This window comes from Astyanax mexicanus, chromosome 13 (assembly GCF_023375975.1).
Source record: "Astyanax mexicanus isolate ESR-SI-001 chromosome 13, AstMex3_surface, whole genome shotgun sequence".
NCBI classification, from domain to species: Eukaryota; Metazoa; Chordata; class Actinopteri; order Characiformes; family Acestrorhamphidae; genus Astyanax; species Astyanax mexicanus.
Window position 1 is genome coordinate 26,703,924 of NC_064420.1, and position 15,640 is coordinate 26,719,563.

Consider the following 15,640-nt stretch of genomic DNA (forward strand, 5'->3'; position numbering starts at 1 on the left):
CGTATGTGGTTTATCTGGCTTTGGTATAAGTGTAATAAGTGCTTCTCTTAGTGTTGGGGGAAGAATGCTGGATTCCATAGATTCCTCATACATGTTCATAAGGGGGTGTACTACTTTTCCTTTGAAAGCTTTATATATATCAATAGGGAGGCCATCAGGTCCAGCTGTTTTTCCACTTTTCATTGTAGCTATTGCTTTCAATAATTCTTCTAGAGAAATTGGGGAATCTAGATGTTGTTTAGCTTCTTCTGAAATCTGAGGGATGTGTAGGCCATCTAGAAATATTGTTTGCTCACTGCTAACCCCCATAGAGTCTGCTTTATATAATGAGTTGTAGAACTTGACAAAAGTTTTATTAATTTCCGATGGGTCTGATGTTAAATTCCCTGATGGTGTTAAAATATTATTAATGGCCTTGCTAGATTGTAGTTTTTTAATTTGCCAGGTCAATAGTTTGCCAGATTTTTCTCCCTGTTCATAGAATGTTTGTTTTAAACGAATTAAATTGTTTTCTGCTTTTGCAAGTGATAGTTCATTATATTGTGCTCTTAGGAGAAGTAGCTCCTGCTGGCAGAGTTCTGTGTTTGTTTTATTTTCATACATTTCTTCCTCTAGCTTCCTTATTCTGTCGATGAGAGCTTGTAATCTTAAATTAACCGTGTTAGTAATAGAGCTTGTATAGCTAATCATTTGTCCTCTTAGATAAGCTTTAAAAGCCTCCCATCTAACTGATGCAGTCGTTTCATTGGTATTTGTTTTAAAATATTCATCAATACTGGTGTCAATGAATTTCATGAATTTTCTGTCTTGTAACCATTTTGGATGTAGCCTCCATCTGTAAGGACCTCTAATGGATTTGGATATGTTGTAAATTAATTTAACGGGGCCATGATCTGAAATAACAATAGATTCATAAAGGACATTATGTATCTGTGAGAATAGATTATTTGAAATCAAAAAATAATCTATACGTGAATATGAATTGGTTGATGAGGAAAAACATGAAAATTCTGTTTTATTTGGGTATTTTCTCCGCCATGGATCACACAAATCTAGATCTTGTATAAAATTGTGCAATATTTTCCTACTTTGTGTGTGAGTATTATCTATGCCCTTTAGTCTGTCAAGATTTGTCGCAAGGGTCGTGTTAAAGTCCCCCCCAATCAGGAAATGGCCGGACATTTGGGATAGAAGTAAAAATAGCTCCTCAAAAAATTTAGGATTATCAGAGTTTGGTCCATACAAATTTACAAGATTTATGGTTGCTTCAAAAAGTTTGCCTTGAAGTATTAAATATCTGCCTGCCCTATCAGGTGTAACCTTTAATACTTTAAATGGGACAGATTTGTGAATTAATATCAACACCCCTCTTGCGTTAGAAGCAAATGATGCAGCATAAACCTGACCTGGCCATCTTCTTCGTATTTTCATTAGGTCATTGTTCAGTAGATGGGTTTCTTGAAGAAACACAATAGATGATTTAAGTTGCTTAATTCTATGCATGACCTGTTTTAGTTTCAAAATTTTGCCTAACCCCCTTACATTCCATGAAATTAATATTATCTGTGAATCATTCATGTGCTACCATCAAACATAAGATAATTCCAAACATGCCTTAACAAAAATATATTTTCAAACTGAGACTCCTGGACGCCGTTACCCCGAACTTCACGGCGTACAACCCCCCTACCCCCTAACGTAAAGATTCCAACCATGAGCGCGACTGATCCTACCACTAGGAGCATGTCCTTGCGAGCCTTTCTAACCTAACACCTAACACCGCTCTCCTCATTGCAAAGCCCTTTAGAATAATATTGGAACTAATTTCCTCAATAATCCTTTTCCCATATCACTGCAAAGTATTTAGACCCAAACCTGAACGTATCTGTGAGAACATAAAATAAAATAAACATCACTTTATGCTGTAGGTAAGACACTGTCTTCGTCTTTCTGGCAGCCCCCATTACTCTTTGCCAATCACGAAAGTTCAGAAACTTCATGATCAGCACGCGAGGGTATCTCTGCTCCGCCGCCGGTCTGCCTATTCGGTGCGCACGTTCAATTATCACTGGATTTGGCAGCGCTGTTCCAAATACCTCACGTAGCCACTCTTCCAAAAATGTCACGGCATCTGTCCCTTCTGCTTTTTCAGGGAGGTTGACCAGTCGTAAGTTGTTTCTCCTATGGCGGTTTTCGAGGTCTTCTAGTCTGGCACTGAGCTGTTCTATCTGGCCCTTTTGCATTTGCACTGTTTTCTGCATTGTATCCACGTTGTCTTCTGCTGTGCTTATGCGTTGTTCAGCTTCCGATAGTCTTCCTCCAAAGTCATGAATATCTTTCTTGATGTCTTGGATAGCAGACAAAACTCTGTCGAATTTAGACGAGAAGACATTTTTCATGTCTGAAATCGCTTTCATCACCTCGTCTCCTCCGCCATTAGCACCAGTATCCACCGTATCTACTAGCTGTAGCATGCTAGTTTCTCCAAACTTCTCTCCCCGTCCATCTGGCAATTTTTTCGTCGTCGTCTTTCGGCTAGCCATTTCTTGTTTACTTGTTTGTGCCCTTCTCACTGTCGCTTGGTTTCTGTACATTTTTTGATAAGTTTTGTGTGAAAGTATGAGTAGTAAATAACAGGATCTTGGCTATTGCTGAGAGAGCTCCCTCTAACACGTCCTATCTGCTCGCCGCCATGTTGGATCCCCCGACCAATTGGTATTTTTGGCAGTGTGCAAATAAAATCCGCATCTCCATAAAAGTTGTCAGCAGAGGGAAGAATGAAGTGCTGTAAGATTTTCCAGGAAAACACTGATAGAACACAGTGTATCAAAACCAGCAGATGACATGTCTCTCCAAACCATCACTGATCATCAGTAAATTTTGCATTTCATGTGGAAATCAAGGGACCAGAGTCTGGAGGAAGAGTGGAGAGACACACAGTCCAAGCTGCTTGAGGTTAAGTGTGAAGTTTCCACAATCAGTGATGGTTTAGAGATACATGTCATCTGTGCTAAAAAAAAATGATTTTTGTCCGCTGTAGTAACATGTAAGGGAATTGAGGTCTGTAGATAAATATATTGTTTAAAATGTTGTGGAAATAACCAGATAACAGATTTTGTTTTAAATGTCTGCATTTTTAAAATGTTGTATACAGCTATGGAAAAAAATAAGAGACCAGGAAGATGGATGATCACAAGCCATCAAACCAAGGTGAACTGCTTAAATCTTTTCACCAGGAGTGGCATAAAGTTATCCAAAAGCAGTGTGTAAGACTGGTGGAGGAGAACATGCCAAGATGCATGAAAACTGTGAAAATGTTCATTTTACAGTTTGAAGTGATCTCTATTTTCTTTTCCAGAGCTGTATATGTATAGGTAGTTGTGTTTCTGGTGTATATCTGTTGATAAGACAATGTTAAATTCTATTTATTATGCTGCAAAACCTGTTTCTCTTCCATTTTCAGTCATTTCAGAAGAATGAGCAGTAATACACGGTTGAGACACGTACTCTAACTTTCCCAGAGATTCATCTTTTTCTCAAGCAAATATGTTACTTTTGTATTGCTTATATCTATTAACATGCTATACTTATTTTAATTTTAAATATGTTGTTATTATGATTACTATTATAATGATGATTTTTTAAGAGCCTGATTTTATGGAGCCTTTTGTGGACTCTGATCCATGTGGGCGGAGCCCTGGCATTGAATGGAGTAAAATGTCATGAACACACCAGAGACATAATCTTTTGTCAACAAACATTTATTTGTGAATTATGACAAACAGGAAAGTTATACAGTATTTGAGGCAACAACCATTCCAACCCCCTCCCCACACCCAATAACGATGCGATGAATTATTATTATTACAGCATTTCTATTCCCCAAAATGGAGCTATTTACAAACACGCACACAAATAAAAGAGAAATTCGCAAGTTCTTCTGGGAGGGGAGGAGGTGGGCTACAAGAGGTCAAGCTCAAATTCAGAGAACATTCAAGAGATTTCCTGCAGGAGGATAGAAATAGTATAAATCGTATATTTATGTACAGGATATTTGTTTTCAAGTTACAATATTAAGAGGTGTGTATGTGTGTGTGTGTTTTCACTTTTCATTATCGTCTCATTTAATAAAAGTTTTTTTTTTTATAAAGAAGGAGAAAACAAAATATACAAGCATTCTCAATAACTTAGCAAATGGTATTAAGCTACTAGGTCATTTACATATTGCTAGGCAGTGTGAGTGGATGACGGGACATGATGAGAAGGGAAAAAGGGTTTGAGGACTTTGATGGTTGAACAAAAAAGGGGCTTATCAGACAAATCAGCTCTTTTCATCTTGTGAGCCGAGACCCCGCATGTACGCTGGTTAACCGAGAAGACTGAGACTGTGATTAGTGTAATTGTTTGGAGGTAATTCTTCTGAAATCAGGAGAACTGCTTCATCTGAAAGGTTTGGTTTTGAAGTCCGTCTCACGATAAGGACTTAAAGAACTTGGCTGGAGTTCAGATTTGTCATTTTTGTCTCGGAAACTGATCTCTAAGCATCGGTCCTTCCCCCTTGGCAGTGTGTGTTTTTTTTTTTTTAAAGGGATCATTTGGACCCATACTCAGGAACATACACAATACACAAAACACACTTGAAGGTTTAAGAGCCACTTGAAGAGACAATTACACTAAAGGTCAGGTATGAATTTAGGTTTTTTTTTACAGTGAAAAAAAAAAGCAAAAGTCCCAGAAAGACTTCAAAAAGGCTAGAAATGTCTTACCAAGGTCAGAATTACGACTTCAACGATAATCAAACTAACATGGTATCAGTAGTGGAGTGTACTTTTAGTTGTGCTCCTTTGGTCTCATTTGGATGCTACCACATTTTTGAATTTCCACCATGTGAGAAAAGCCTATTTTGAATCATTTATCTGATGTTTAAGATTTTCAGAATGCATTGCACTTTACAAACAAAGAAGTCCAAAAATTTTATTTCTTCATAAATCAGTAGTTGGAAAAATCTACGACACAAATACACTGGCATGCCAAAAGTTACTGGACAGCAGTATAAACAGAATTATTGGAATTTGTGGTTCCTTAATCCACTGTGTCACATGTGCACCATAAATAAATCATAGAGAGCATTACCACCCACAGTGGACAGCACAGTGGGTGCTAATGATCGAGACTGGCAGCTTCTGGCATGAACTGTCCATGCAGACAGACAACTCACTCCCACATTAAACGTAGGAGGCATCACACACACATCCTGCAAAACAGCATTAAGTGTAGTGTTGTTTTATGAGCTTTTATGGGACATTACAATACCAATTCCTATTTTATGACTTTTGGCATCTCAGTGTGCATATTGTTGCTAATAGTAAAATATTGGTAAATCCAATAAAAAAAGGTTTTGATTGTGAGATATTTTTCTGTATAATTGGAAATGTATATTTTTTGGGGGTAAAAAAATGGTTTTCATAAACAATTCATGCAATATCTGTTTGTGATGTTTCTTAAAGAGACATTTGTCTCTTTGGAGGTTTGCTAGGGATGCACTGAAACTAGGTTTTGGACAAAATTTAAACCAAACAAAATGAAACCAATTTAATAACTTTTTTTTTTTACAATTGCATACATTAAATAACCAACCATCTTGTATTTCATGGAAAATTTTCCATTGTTCAGTATAAAATATTGTGTCCTCATGAAGTGCAAAATAATAAAAATAAAATCTGTTTTGGTAGCACAACACAAAGTACACCCAACTAAAGCTGACAGCATAGATAAAAAACTGGCCTGTGGTCTCCTAGCAGGCAGTTCCTCTAAGACTAAACGAGACATCTTGTTTGATTTCTTCGGAAACAAAGAAAGGCACTCTTGTGACCTTCTGAACGAAAAGAGAGCGAATCAGGAGCAGCGCTGGACTCGGTGCGGAGAGGAGGAGGAGGAGGTAGCAGCAGCGAGAGGTATGGCTGTGGGCTTTCGGCACTCGTACAGGAGGCGCCGGTGGGCGGACGGAATAATGCAGAGTGCGCTGGTGTCCTGGCCGCCTGTCAATGATTGACAATTAGAGCAGACGCCGTGGACAGTTTCGCAGGGGAATGGGGGAATAAATGTGTCTCACCAGTAATGCCCTATTTATAAAAGAGCTGAGTCAGCAAGTGGCTGCGGCGAGAGAGAGAGAGAAAGAGAGACACATACAAAAGAGCCTGACCGCCATTACTTGGCAGCTAGAGAAGCAGTGTGTATGTGTGTGTGTGTCTATGAGAGCAATAGAGAGCACCTGAGAGGCAGCAGGAGAGAGGGAAAGAGTGTGTGGGTGTGAAAAGCAGTGCGAACCCAGTGATAGCAGCTGTATTTGAGTGTGTGTGTGTGTGTGTTTAAGTGCCATCATGATTTTCTTGCCTTTACAGTTCACAGATTACTGCTGACTGATAGGGCTGCCACATCTACACTGAAAACCATGATGCACTGAATTAATTTTAATTTAATTTAAAGTAGGGTTGCAAACAGGTTTATACTGTAAGATCAATTTTTAAGAAAATTTCACAGTATCATAACTAGGATTTAATTTCTGGAAACAAGTTGTTTTCTGAGCTGGATTTCTCATTTATATTTGAGGGCAAACTGTTTTTTTGACCCTGCATTAATTTTGCCGGGTATCCAGAGTAATCTCACACTGCTGATTATAATATTATTTTTAGAGGAATGGTCAAATCAGCTTTTCTTTGTCTTTTTCTTCGCTGTGTTTGTTTGTGTCAACAGTTACTAAAGCCCAATCCGGATGGGATTAGGATTAGTTTCTCAGGGGGACATCTGTGAATTTTTTTTCACACTTCTACTCAGTGACTGCAGTTGAGAAAACAGGAGGACCAGTGAGTTTTCAGGCTTTCTCTGTAACATGACATCGCGTTCAGTAGCTCCTCCATTTCCACTTGCTGTTGTGTTTACGTCGATCTCCGTGGAAACGCTTGCCCATAGTGTAATTACGGTGCATGGCAGATAGCAATTTTATAAAAAGCGAGGTGATGAAACTCAGAGATCAGAGTTCAGCAAAAACCTCAGGACCCCCTGAGAAACTAATCCTGTCTGGATAGGGCTTAAGACTGCAGGGTGGTTAAAATCATGTTTTACCAATAATGGTAACCAGCAAACATCAGTGTATGATAACCATAACCATTTTCATACCATGGTGTACCATAACACCAGTTACCGCTGCAACCCTAATTTAAACCTATGCATCATTTCCACATGAATAAAACACTATATGCTACATCAACAAAAACCGTGCCAACATTAATCAAAATAGTGTTGATGTTGCCTATTTTAATCACATAGAAATGATACAAATCCAAGGCATCACTATTCCCAGTGTTCTACAGTCACTGTGATGAATTACCCGCTCCCCTCATCATTCTATAGAGGTTCAGCTAAAAAAGACAGTCATGACCTGTCCGTCTCCAGCTGCATAAAAGCACTTAAATCAGGAGAAAGCTTTTCAGTATTACAGCACCATTCCATCCCAAACAGCTAGAAGCACACATAGCTTAAGGTGGAAAAAGGTCCAGCTATCCAGCACTCACTATCCAAAACTCTGATTTGAGAGCAGTGTCTCTGATTTAAAGGCAAGCAGAAATGACAGTAACTGCATAGCTACTTTCTTATCTAACTCTTTCCATGGCTTACATCTCAGAATTCACTCCAAAACAAGATCATTCTGGAATGAAAATCACTATGTTCACAAAATTCATCATTAAATCCATTCAACTCTATTAACTCTCACAGACTCAAGCGATGGAGGGAATGTGTTTTTGCATCCTAAATCTTGAGATAAAATGAAACTAATGATTAGTTGGCCTGTGTGTAATCTATATCACCTTTGTCACACAAAAACCTTGTATCTCCAAAATGGCATTTTTTACAAGAGAAGGAAGAAACCTTTTTATGACTCAATTTTTAAGTCAATGCCAAAGAACAGAAGTAGTCAAACTATCATAATCATATCAGCAAATAGTAATATATATATTTGAATTATATTATACTATATAGTATTAAATTATCAAAAAGTGAAAATTTAATTGTCGCTGTCATGGGGTGAAAAATGGTAACTTTACATACTGCAAAAAGTCTATTTGAAATTTAATTGAGAGGTATATGCTTATATTAAAAGCTTATATTAAACATTAATCTGCCAATGGGATAAGCAAATTTTAAATAGTAAGATTTCTTAAAATAAGCATATCAACGTCTCAAAATAAGTTTAAAAATAAGTAAAACTTAAATCAAGCAAATCAAGAACTTTTTGTGCTAATTTTGAGTTAAAATGACCTAAAATAAGGTGGAAAATCTAACTGAGACTGCTTAAGATCAATTATTCCTACTCACAATGCTTACTAAGACAAATAAATTTTAGAAAAAATATGATTTATTGCCTTGAAATTAGATCATTAATTCATTTGGAAAAAATAAATTTTTTAAAACATCTGCCAGATTCAAATAAGGTTCAAAAGTAAAAGACAACAAAAAAGTTAGATACAATGTTTTTGAGTGACAAAGACAATATGGAGGATGTGACTAGCTTTAATTGGTTAAGACCATGCCTCTGTTTCAGTACTGTTTATGCACTTTTATGCCCTCTGCTAGAATCACCTCACAACTATGGAATCATAAACATAACTTAAGTACTGGACTCAGTTACAGCGGTTGTAAAATAAAGCAAAAACATACAACTTTTTAGCCTGTCTAAACTCATGTAGTTAAGTAAACAAAGCAGTGTCAGCTTCAGAGAGCAAGCTAGCTAAGCTAGCTAGTTAGCAAACTTTGAGATGCTAACTCTTTTTGAGCAGCCTTAAAAAAAGGCTTCTAAGTAGTTTAGAGTTTGTTACAATAATTTTACACTCTTCAGTTAAGCTTTAGTTCTGAAACAAGTAACTTATGGTACTTAATCACCTGTTTTTATTTTGCTGTTGTTGTTAGCTGCATAACCTGTAGCTTACAAACTAACAAGCTAGCGGAGTAGAGAGAGAACTGTGCCCTGCCTATTCAGCTCTGCACTTTTACACAGTTACACATTTTCTAAACAGGAAAGTTAACATTTAGAGATGGCATCCTGTTTACTAGTCATTTAATGCCAAGTGAGAACATGAAACAAAGCTGGAATGTTATATACAGGAGGTATATGCCTCTAAATACTAAAAAAAACTTTGGGTGTGAATGGGACTGCTTAGCAGTTGTAACAGAAGTACTAGCCCATTCAGGATAAATAATCCAATGTTATTGGTTTGAAATATGACCTATTTAATGACCATATTTTTTGGACTATAAAGTGCACCGTATTATAAGGTGCACTATCAATGATTTGTCTTTTTCTGGTCTATTTTCATACATAAGGCGCACCAGATTATAAGGCGTATTTTAGGTGAAAGTAGTAAGAAACAAGGGTGTCGCACAGTAATCTACATCTTCTCTTGAAAACTGTATATTTGGGTGAGTGAAGCTCTTCTGTTTATTTACAGTAAGCTTAGATTTCCAATATTTTCAACAGCAGGGGTTAGCAGCAGCACTAGCCACGGTTAGCAGCTCTTAGCACTAGTAAATGCTGCCCGACAGCATTTAGGGACCCTGAATGTTTTGTTAAGTCAGGGCTCTTTCAGCTTGCGGTTCGTTTCACATAACATGATAAACAAGCAGACTCTGAATGGCGAAAAAGCTAGCGCTGTGGTTAGCAGCTAATGCTAATACTTCTCCAACCTCTGCGCTGGAGAAATGTCACTGAAACTCCTTTATAACGCTGCATTTCAGAGTGGCTTTACTGTTCCTAGTACTGTAACCTTAGTACTAACTGCTATCCCTGGTAACGTTAGCTAGCTCGCTTTAGCTAGCTAAAGTTAGCATGTTAGCTAGCTTGCCACTAAAGTTAATATGTTAGCTAACTCACCACTAATGTTAGCTGGCTCTCTGCTACCCTTAGTTCTCTCCTCGGATTAGATGTTTATGATGGGCCACTGTGATTTCCCATTGGCATTAAATGCACCATTTGAAAATGTAATACATACAGCAAATTAACAGTAAATTTAAGACAATTTAAGACCTTAATTACCCAGATTTTAATTTAAGACATTTTAAGAGTTTTTAGGGACCTGCGGGAACCCTGCGAAAAATACAGTATTCTTTCTTAGACTTATTATCCTGGTCTTTTTTCAGATTGCAGATATTTTCTGATATTTTCAGGGCAAATTCTGCTTCCAAAAGTCTATATTTATGTCGGTTCATTTCCTACAAGCATTCAGCTAACTTAATTTGAGCTAACGCAATAATGGTGTGGGCTCTAAGAATTCATCAGGGATTCCCATGAGAGGAACTAGCAAGGGCAAGTTGACAAGGGCATTAAACAGTATTGAAATGAAGAGGAAACGAGGCAGGATAGAGGGAGCTGGTTCATGTTGTTACACTCTCGCTTTAGTTTCTTTCTAAATTGCAGAGAACAGCCTCTACACCAGGTGTGCTCTGCATACATATGATGGATTAAGAGAGGCAGAATGTGCGGGGAGAGGCTTTTAAAAAAATTACCTTATGCTATGACATTCTGAGGTGCACATAATGAGGAGATTATGCATGCACACACACACAGCTTTCCACTGGTTCCACTGGATCAAGGAGGCAATTCCATTTGTATTTTTTTTCTTTTCTTCCAAAAGTCATTTAGAAAATCTTCTATAGAAATAGGCAAAGTTTTTTAGTGCTCTCTCTAATGATCTCACGCATACAGTACAATCTTAAAAAGATCCTATACTACAGCCAACATGCTCATGTGGGTTTTAGGGCAGCCTAAGTGGGTTCTGAGTGGGTTTATTACATTGTATTGTTTCTAGGACCCAGTTGGCTCCAGTTCCAAATGGGCTCCATTGTATCACATATGGGGCATTACATGGGCCATACCTAGGCTCTATATCTGTGTTATATACAACCCAGATGGGGATCATGTTTTTCCCCATAGTGTACCCTATACTACCCACATGGGCATGCTATCTGGGACACTACAGCTACCAACATGTGCTTTCAGCTGACATCTTCAGTCTATCAAACACATCATCATCATTATCATCATCATTATCATTTTTATCTTGCAGCAACACAGCAGTAATAGGAATATTCAGGTATTCAAAGTCAAAATCAAGGTTTAAATCCGCCACAAGATAACAGGACTATACATCTCATTCTGCAAACTCTAGAAAAGTGGGCATGGACAGTTTAGGCAGTTCGTTTCAAGCAGAAGATCATCATTGGACTTTTGATTTTAAGATGACAAGTGGTCCCAAAAATCTGCTCTTTTTGTAGACTGGTCATGGTAAGCAAATTTAAAAGTTGTAGGCATGTTTAGGAGATCACGACTGGGAGGTCCAACTGGGTTTCATGCAGATAGATCCACAGACAATGCTTGATCTTAGGAGGAATCTAGACATGGTTTTGTTTCTAGTGGGCAATGCTGACTGCACAATGCACTGCAATGAAGCGCACTGTGGATCACGTTGTATCCTCTGATTACTGGTTACTGTGAGGGTGTGAATACAGCAACAGATATTACCAGTAGTTTTTCTTCAGTCAGATTAACCAAGAAGTTGCATTGAGTTTTTCCTTTTTTAATTTTCTTTAAACTGCACCTGGATTTTTTATGTAAAGCTGTGTATGCTTAGGACCATAAAAGCCAAAAATCCCTCACCACTCATCCTCTGAGACGGCTGATTCCCCTGAACTCAGTAGGTCCTAGTGACATCTTGTGTATATTGAGTTGTTTGGCTGTCCACAGTCCAGTTGAGTTGTTTAAGACGGCAGAGCTGAGCTGTCCTGCTGGCTGGATAAGGAATAGTGACCTTATAAGGAAGGTCTTGCTGGTAGGGTGGTGTTGATGATGCTGCTGGAACGGAGGAGATAAAGAGGAAGACTGTCTGCTTCCTCTTCCCTTGGCATTACAAATGTGCTGGTTATGATGATCTCTGGGTCTTGAACTTTCTAGATAGGACTTCCATCGTGCCTTGTGTGATTCCAGATATAACGTGTAGTTCTGTGTGTTTGTGTATATGCACGAGTGTGTGTGTGGCAGTGCATTTGTGGCAGTGTGTCTGTCTGTCTGTGAGTGCGTGCTGTTATGTACTGAGAGGAAACCACACTCCATCCCCTATCATTCATTACTGGCATCCAGTTTCTCCTCAGATGTCGGGGCTGATTCCTGTAGGCGGTGCCTGCACTGGCTGTGGGTATGGCGAACGGTGGAGCGGGAGGAGCGAGCAAAGCAGGTAGTGAGGGACTGTGAGGTGCAGTCACAGGATGAGTCCTAGGAGAAAAACAACATATAAAAGAATGTTTAGCTTCAAAATGCTAACTACATAAAATAGTTACCCTATGATGTGTTTTGCAATGCACTTCTGTACTCATTTCCTTTGGCATTTAATGATCTCTTAGAATGTATGGGAAGCCACTAGTTAGGCATGTCATGATAACTGCGTAATAAAAAATAAAAAGAAATAAAAAAAAGTAATAATAATACAAAAAAATATTTTATATATGAAGAACTTTAACACTACTAACCGAATAACCCTATCTATAGTTCATTGCTGTGCCCATACAGTGAGTAGCTATTAGCACAGCAATACATCAAGGCCAACAAACACCAGTTTTCACAAAAACACACAAAAAAAAAAAAAAACAACAACAACAAATAGTTTGAAACCCAATTTAACTACATTTAAAATAATATAGTATTTAGTGCTGGATAAGCAGACCTTTTTGCTTGTGTTTTCAGTACATGAATACAGAGTAAATAACAGAAGCCCTGCACAGTTACAATATGTATTACCAAGTTTGCCTGGAAAAGGTAAATTAGCATCTATCCCTGCCCTCTGTCAGTATCTGTGATTGGCTCTGACTGGCCCATCTCTAATAATTGATTTTATTGTTATTTTAAGCCACGTATATGATAATTATATCATTGTTTCTTAATACATATCCATGCTCATTTGGCCTAAAGCCAAAATAGTCCTTGACCACAGCTGTAAAATAAAAAAGTTTGAAATATTGGTGACTTTTTTCATTTGTACGTAAAAAAACTTACAAGTAAAATATAAGTCCAAATATTGTACATTTAATCCATAAACATGACAGACCTAGAATTGTATGGTAATGTCTACTAAATGAAACAGCAACTAAAGTCAGTGTTTCAGTTCCCCTACATACCATTCTCCCTCACAAAACTATATGTCTCTATATGTAGTGACAATTACATTTATTTAAATATACGTACAAAATGAAATATGCATACAAATGCATGTGTATAGTTATCCTCACCTCCAGGCTACTGGTACTGGTGTTAACAGTGCTGGAGTCCTTTCCACTGCTGACCACTATATCGTCCCGTTGCGTCTGTCTCATAAATCTCTTGTTTACAATCTTCGTGACGCTATCAGTGCCGATCAGAGCACCCGACAGACACTCAGGCTTTGGCTCGTCTATGGTTCCATTCCTCTCTCCAGGCCCTGCTGGTCCTGTCCTCCCGCATACATTGCGTAGGAACTCCTGGACGATTCCATATTTCTGCGCTCCAGTGTCACCGATGCTGATGCCAACACTAGGGCAGGAGGGCTTACCTGCCGCTTGCTTTCCTGGGCATGTGTCACCCTTCCACAAGGATTCCATACTTGAAGAGTGCTCCACCACACTAAAGAGGCTCGACAGGCCATCGTTCAGGCCGCTGAGTACTGGGCTGTCACGAGTGGTGGTGGATCGAGCCCATGCTGAACCATTCTGTGACCCACTACGGTTGGGCAAGTTCCAAACGCTTCGGTCCCTGGATGACGTAGAGGAGGTCTCTAGTTTGGAGGATGATGTGGAGACCCTTCGCGTGAGCTTGGGCGACCCGTATTTCGGAGAGCAGCACGGCCGGTCGATGCGACTGTGCACCTTCTCCAGTGACGAAGAGATCTGCCGTGACCTCGCTGAGGCAAGAGAAGAGGAGGGGCGAGGAGACCACACCTTCCCGTGAAGTCCCGCTCCTCTCGTGGTTGAAGAGGTAGGGCCGTCTGTCTGCAGCCCCACGCTAACAAACTGGGCTGTTTGCGTTCCTGTGCTGGTGACTCCCACCGTCTGGCTTCCAGCGTCCTTGCTGCACTTCCGCTCCAGAGAGCTGGAACGGATGGCCTGTCGTACACAGTTGGTCATCTCCTTCATGTCATCGCTGAGGTTGCCGGAAATCTCCAGGCCATGGAATGGCGCAGACACACCTGCCCTGCCCTCCAGCAGGTCTCTGTGTTGCTGGGAGAGTGAGCTCAGCCACTGCTCATATGAAGACGATGAGGGCGAAGAGGAAGCTGAAGATGCCACTGCCGAAGACATCAAAGTCGGATCGCAGACACCAGCTCCCCGAGACGTAAGCCCTGACTTGGCGTCCTCTGGATTGTGTTCTTTGGCTCTCCTTTCCATCCTCCTCACAGCGGGGGGACTGTAGTAGATCCGGATCCCTGTTTTGTCTGGAGCAGTGTAACTCCTCTGCACATGCTCCACACTCAGCTCCAGCTCTGGGAAGCTGGTGCTAGAGCTAGTGCTAGGACAGTCCCAGGTCTTGAAGGGTTCAGCTGTTTCTAGACAGGCCCACTCATTATTCAGGTACTTCCAGTTCTTCTGGTTGAGATCGGTAAGGTCTGTGCCGGTAAGAAGGACGGTGTGGTCACCAAAATGGTGTTTCCCCGCTTTTCCTCCTGCAAGTCCATTGACCTCATGACCCGGAAGGAAAGGAGTGGCGTCTAGCAGACTCTCAAGCTCTGACAAGGAGGAAATTGATTTGGTCCTGCAAAACAGGAGATCGGTAAAGTCATTTAAAGTCACTCCCTAAAAATTAGCTGAAGTATTATGGAGCAATGAAAAAGAATGGTACATTATAGACATAGCACCACTGTAAATGAATTTACCTCTGCAAGGCTGTTCCGTTTGTTCCATTTGTCGTTGCTTCTGTGGAAACTTCCTTCTCTTTGTCGTTCAGAGACTGAAAAAGAGAAAATTGCAGAGTTTTAGCATACTTTTTTAAACAGTATTAACATCCAATAGTAGGCAGATAAAGCTTTAATCATGTCTCAAACAAGAGAAACTCTGAAGTGCTGACTCAATATTTCCACAGGACCAGTTCATTTCCTAGTTCTATGGAACAAGGGGGGAATGAGTGTACTATGTTTATCATGTGAAACAACTTGTTTTTGCCTAACTCATATTGACAGCTCAGAGGATGCGAGCCCATGAAACCAGAGTGACTCCACAGAGCTTAGGCCAGACAAAAATAGACTAAATGTTGGAATTTAAAAAAAGTTGAATGAATGAATAAAACGCCAGATTTAGTGTTTATTTCTTTTTTTCTTTTCTTTTGGGCAGACTCACTGACCACAGTATGTAAGGCAGTATTTCTGTCTGACCACTAGCTGGGAGACAGCCCTCATACTCATAGATAATTGATGCAGCAGCACAGCAGTCTGTGTGTAATCTTTGGAAGAGCTGAAGGGTAATGTCATATCCGTCCATTCTGAGGCCGGGAAACCGAGCCAAGAGAGGAAATGTGTGAACAAAGAAGGGCAAGAGATGCAGCCAACACAGCATGAGACACCATAACAAATAA

At 39.6% G+C, this 15,640-nt stretch overlaps 1 protein-coding gene across 1 annotated transcript in view; it reads right to left on the bottom strand.

Moving 5' to 3' along the window:
* Positions 1-3,745: 3,745 nt before the first annotated feature.
* The window catches only part of soga1 (suppressor of glucose, autophagy associated 1), a 102,995-nt gene continuing 91,100 nt past the window's right edge, over positions 3,746-15,640 (bottom strand). Inside the window, exons 12-14 of the mRNA XM_015607622.3 lie at positions 14,946-15,019; positions 13,330-14,824; positions 3,746-12,319 (exon numbers count right to left, since the gene is read on the bottom strand). Of these exons, the coding sequence (XP_015463108.3) occupies positions 12,167-12,319; positions 13,330-14,824; positions 14,946-15,019 (1,722 nt within the window). The 3' untranslated portion in view covers positions 3,746-12,166. The remainder of the gene's footprint in view (positions 12,320-13,329; positions 14,825-14,945; positions 15,020-15,640) is intronic.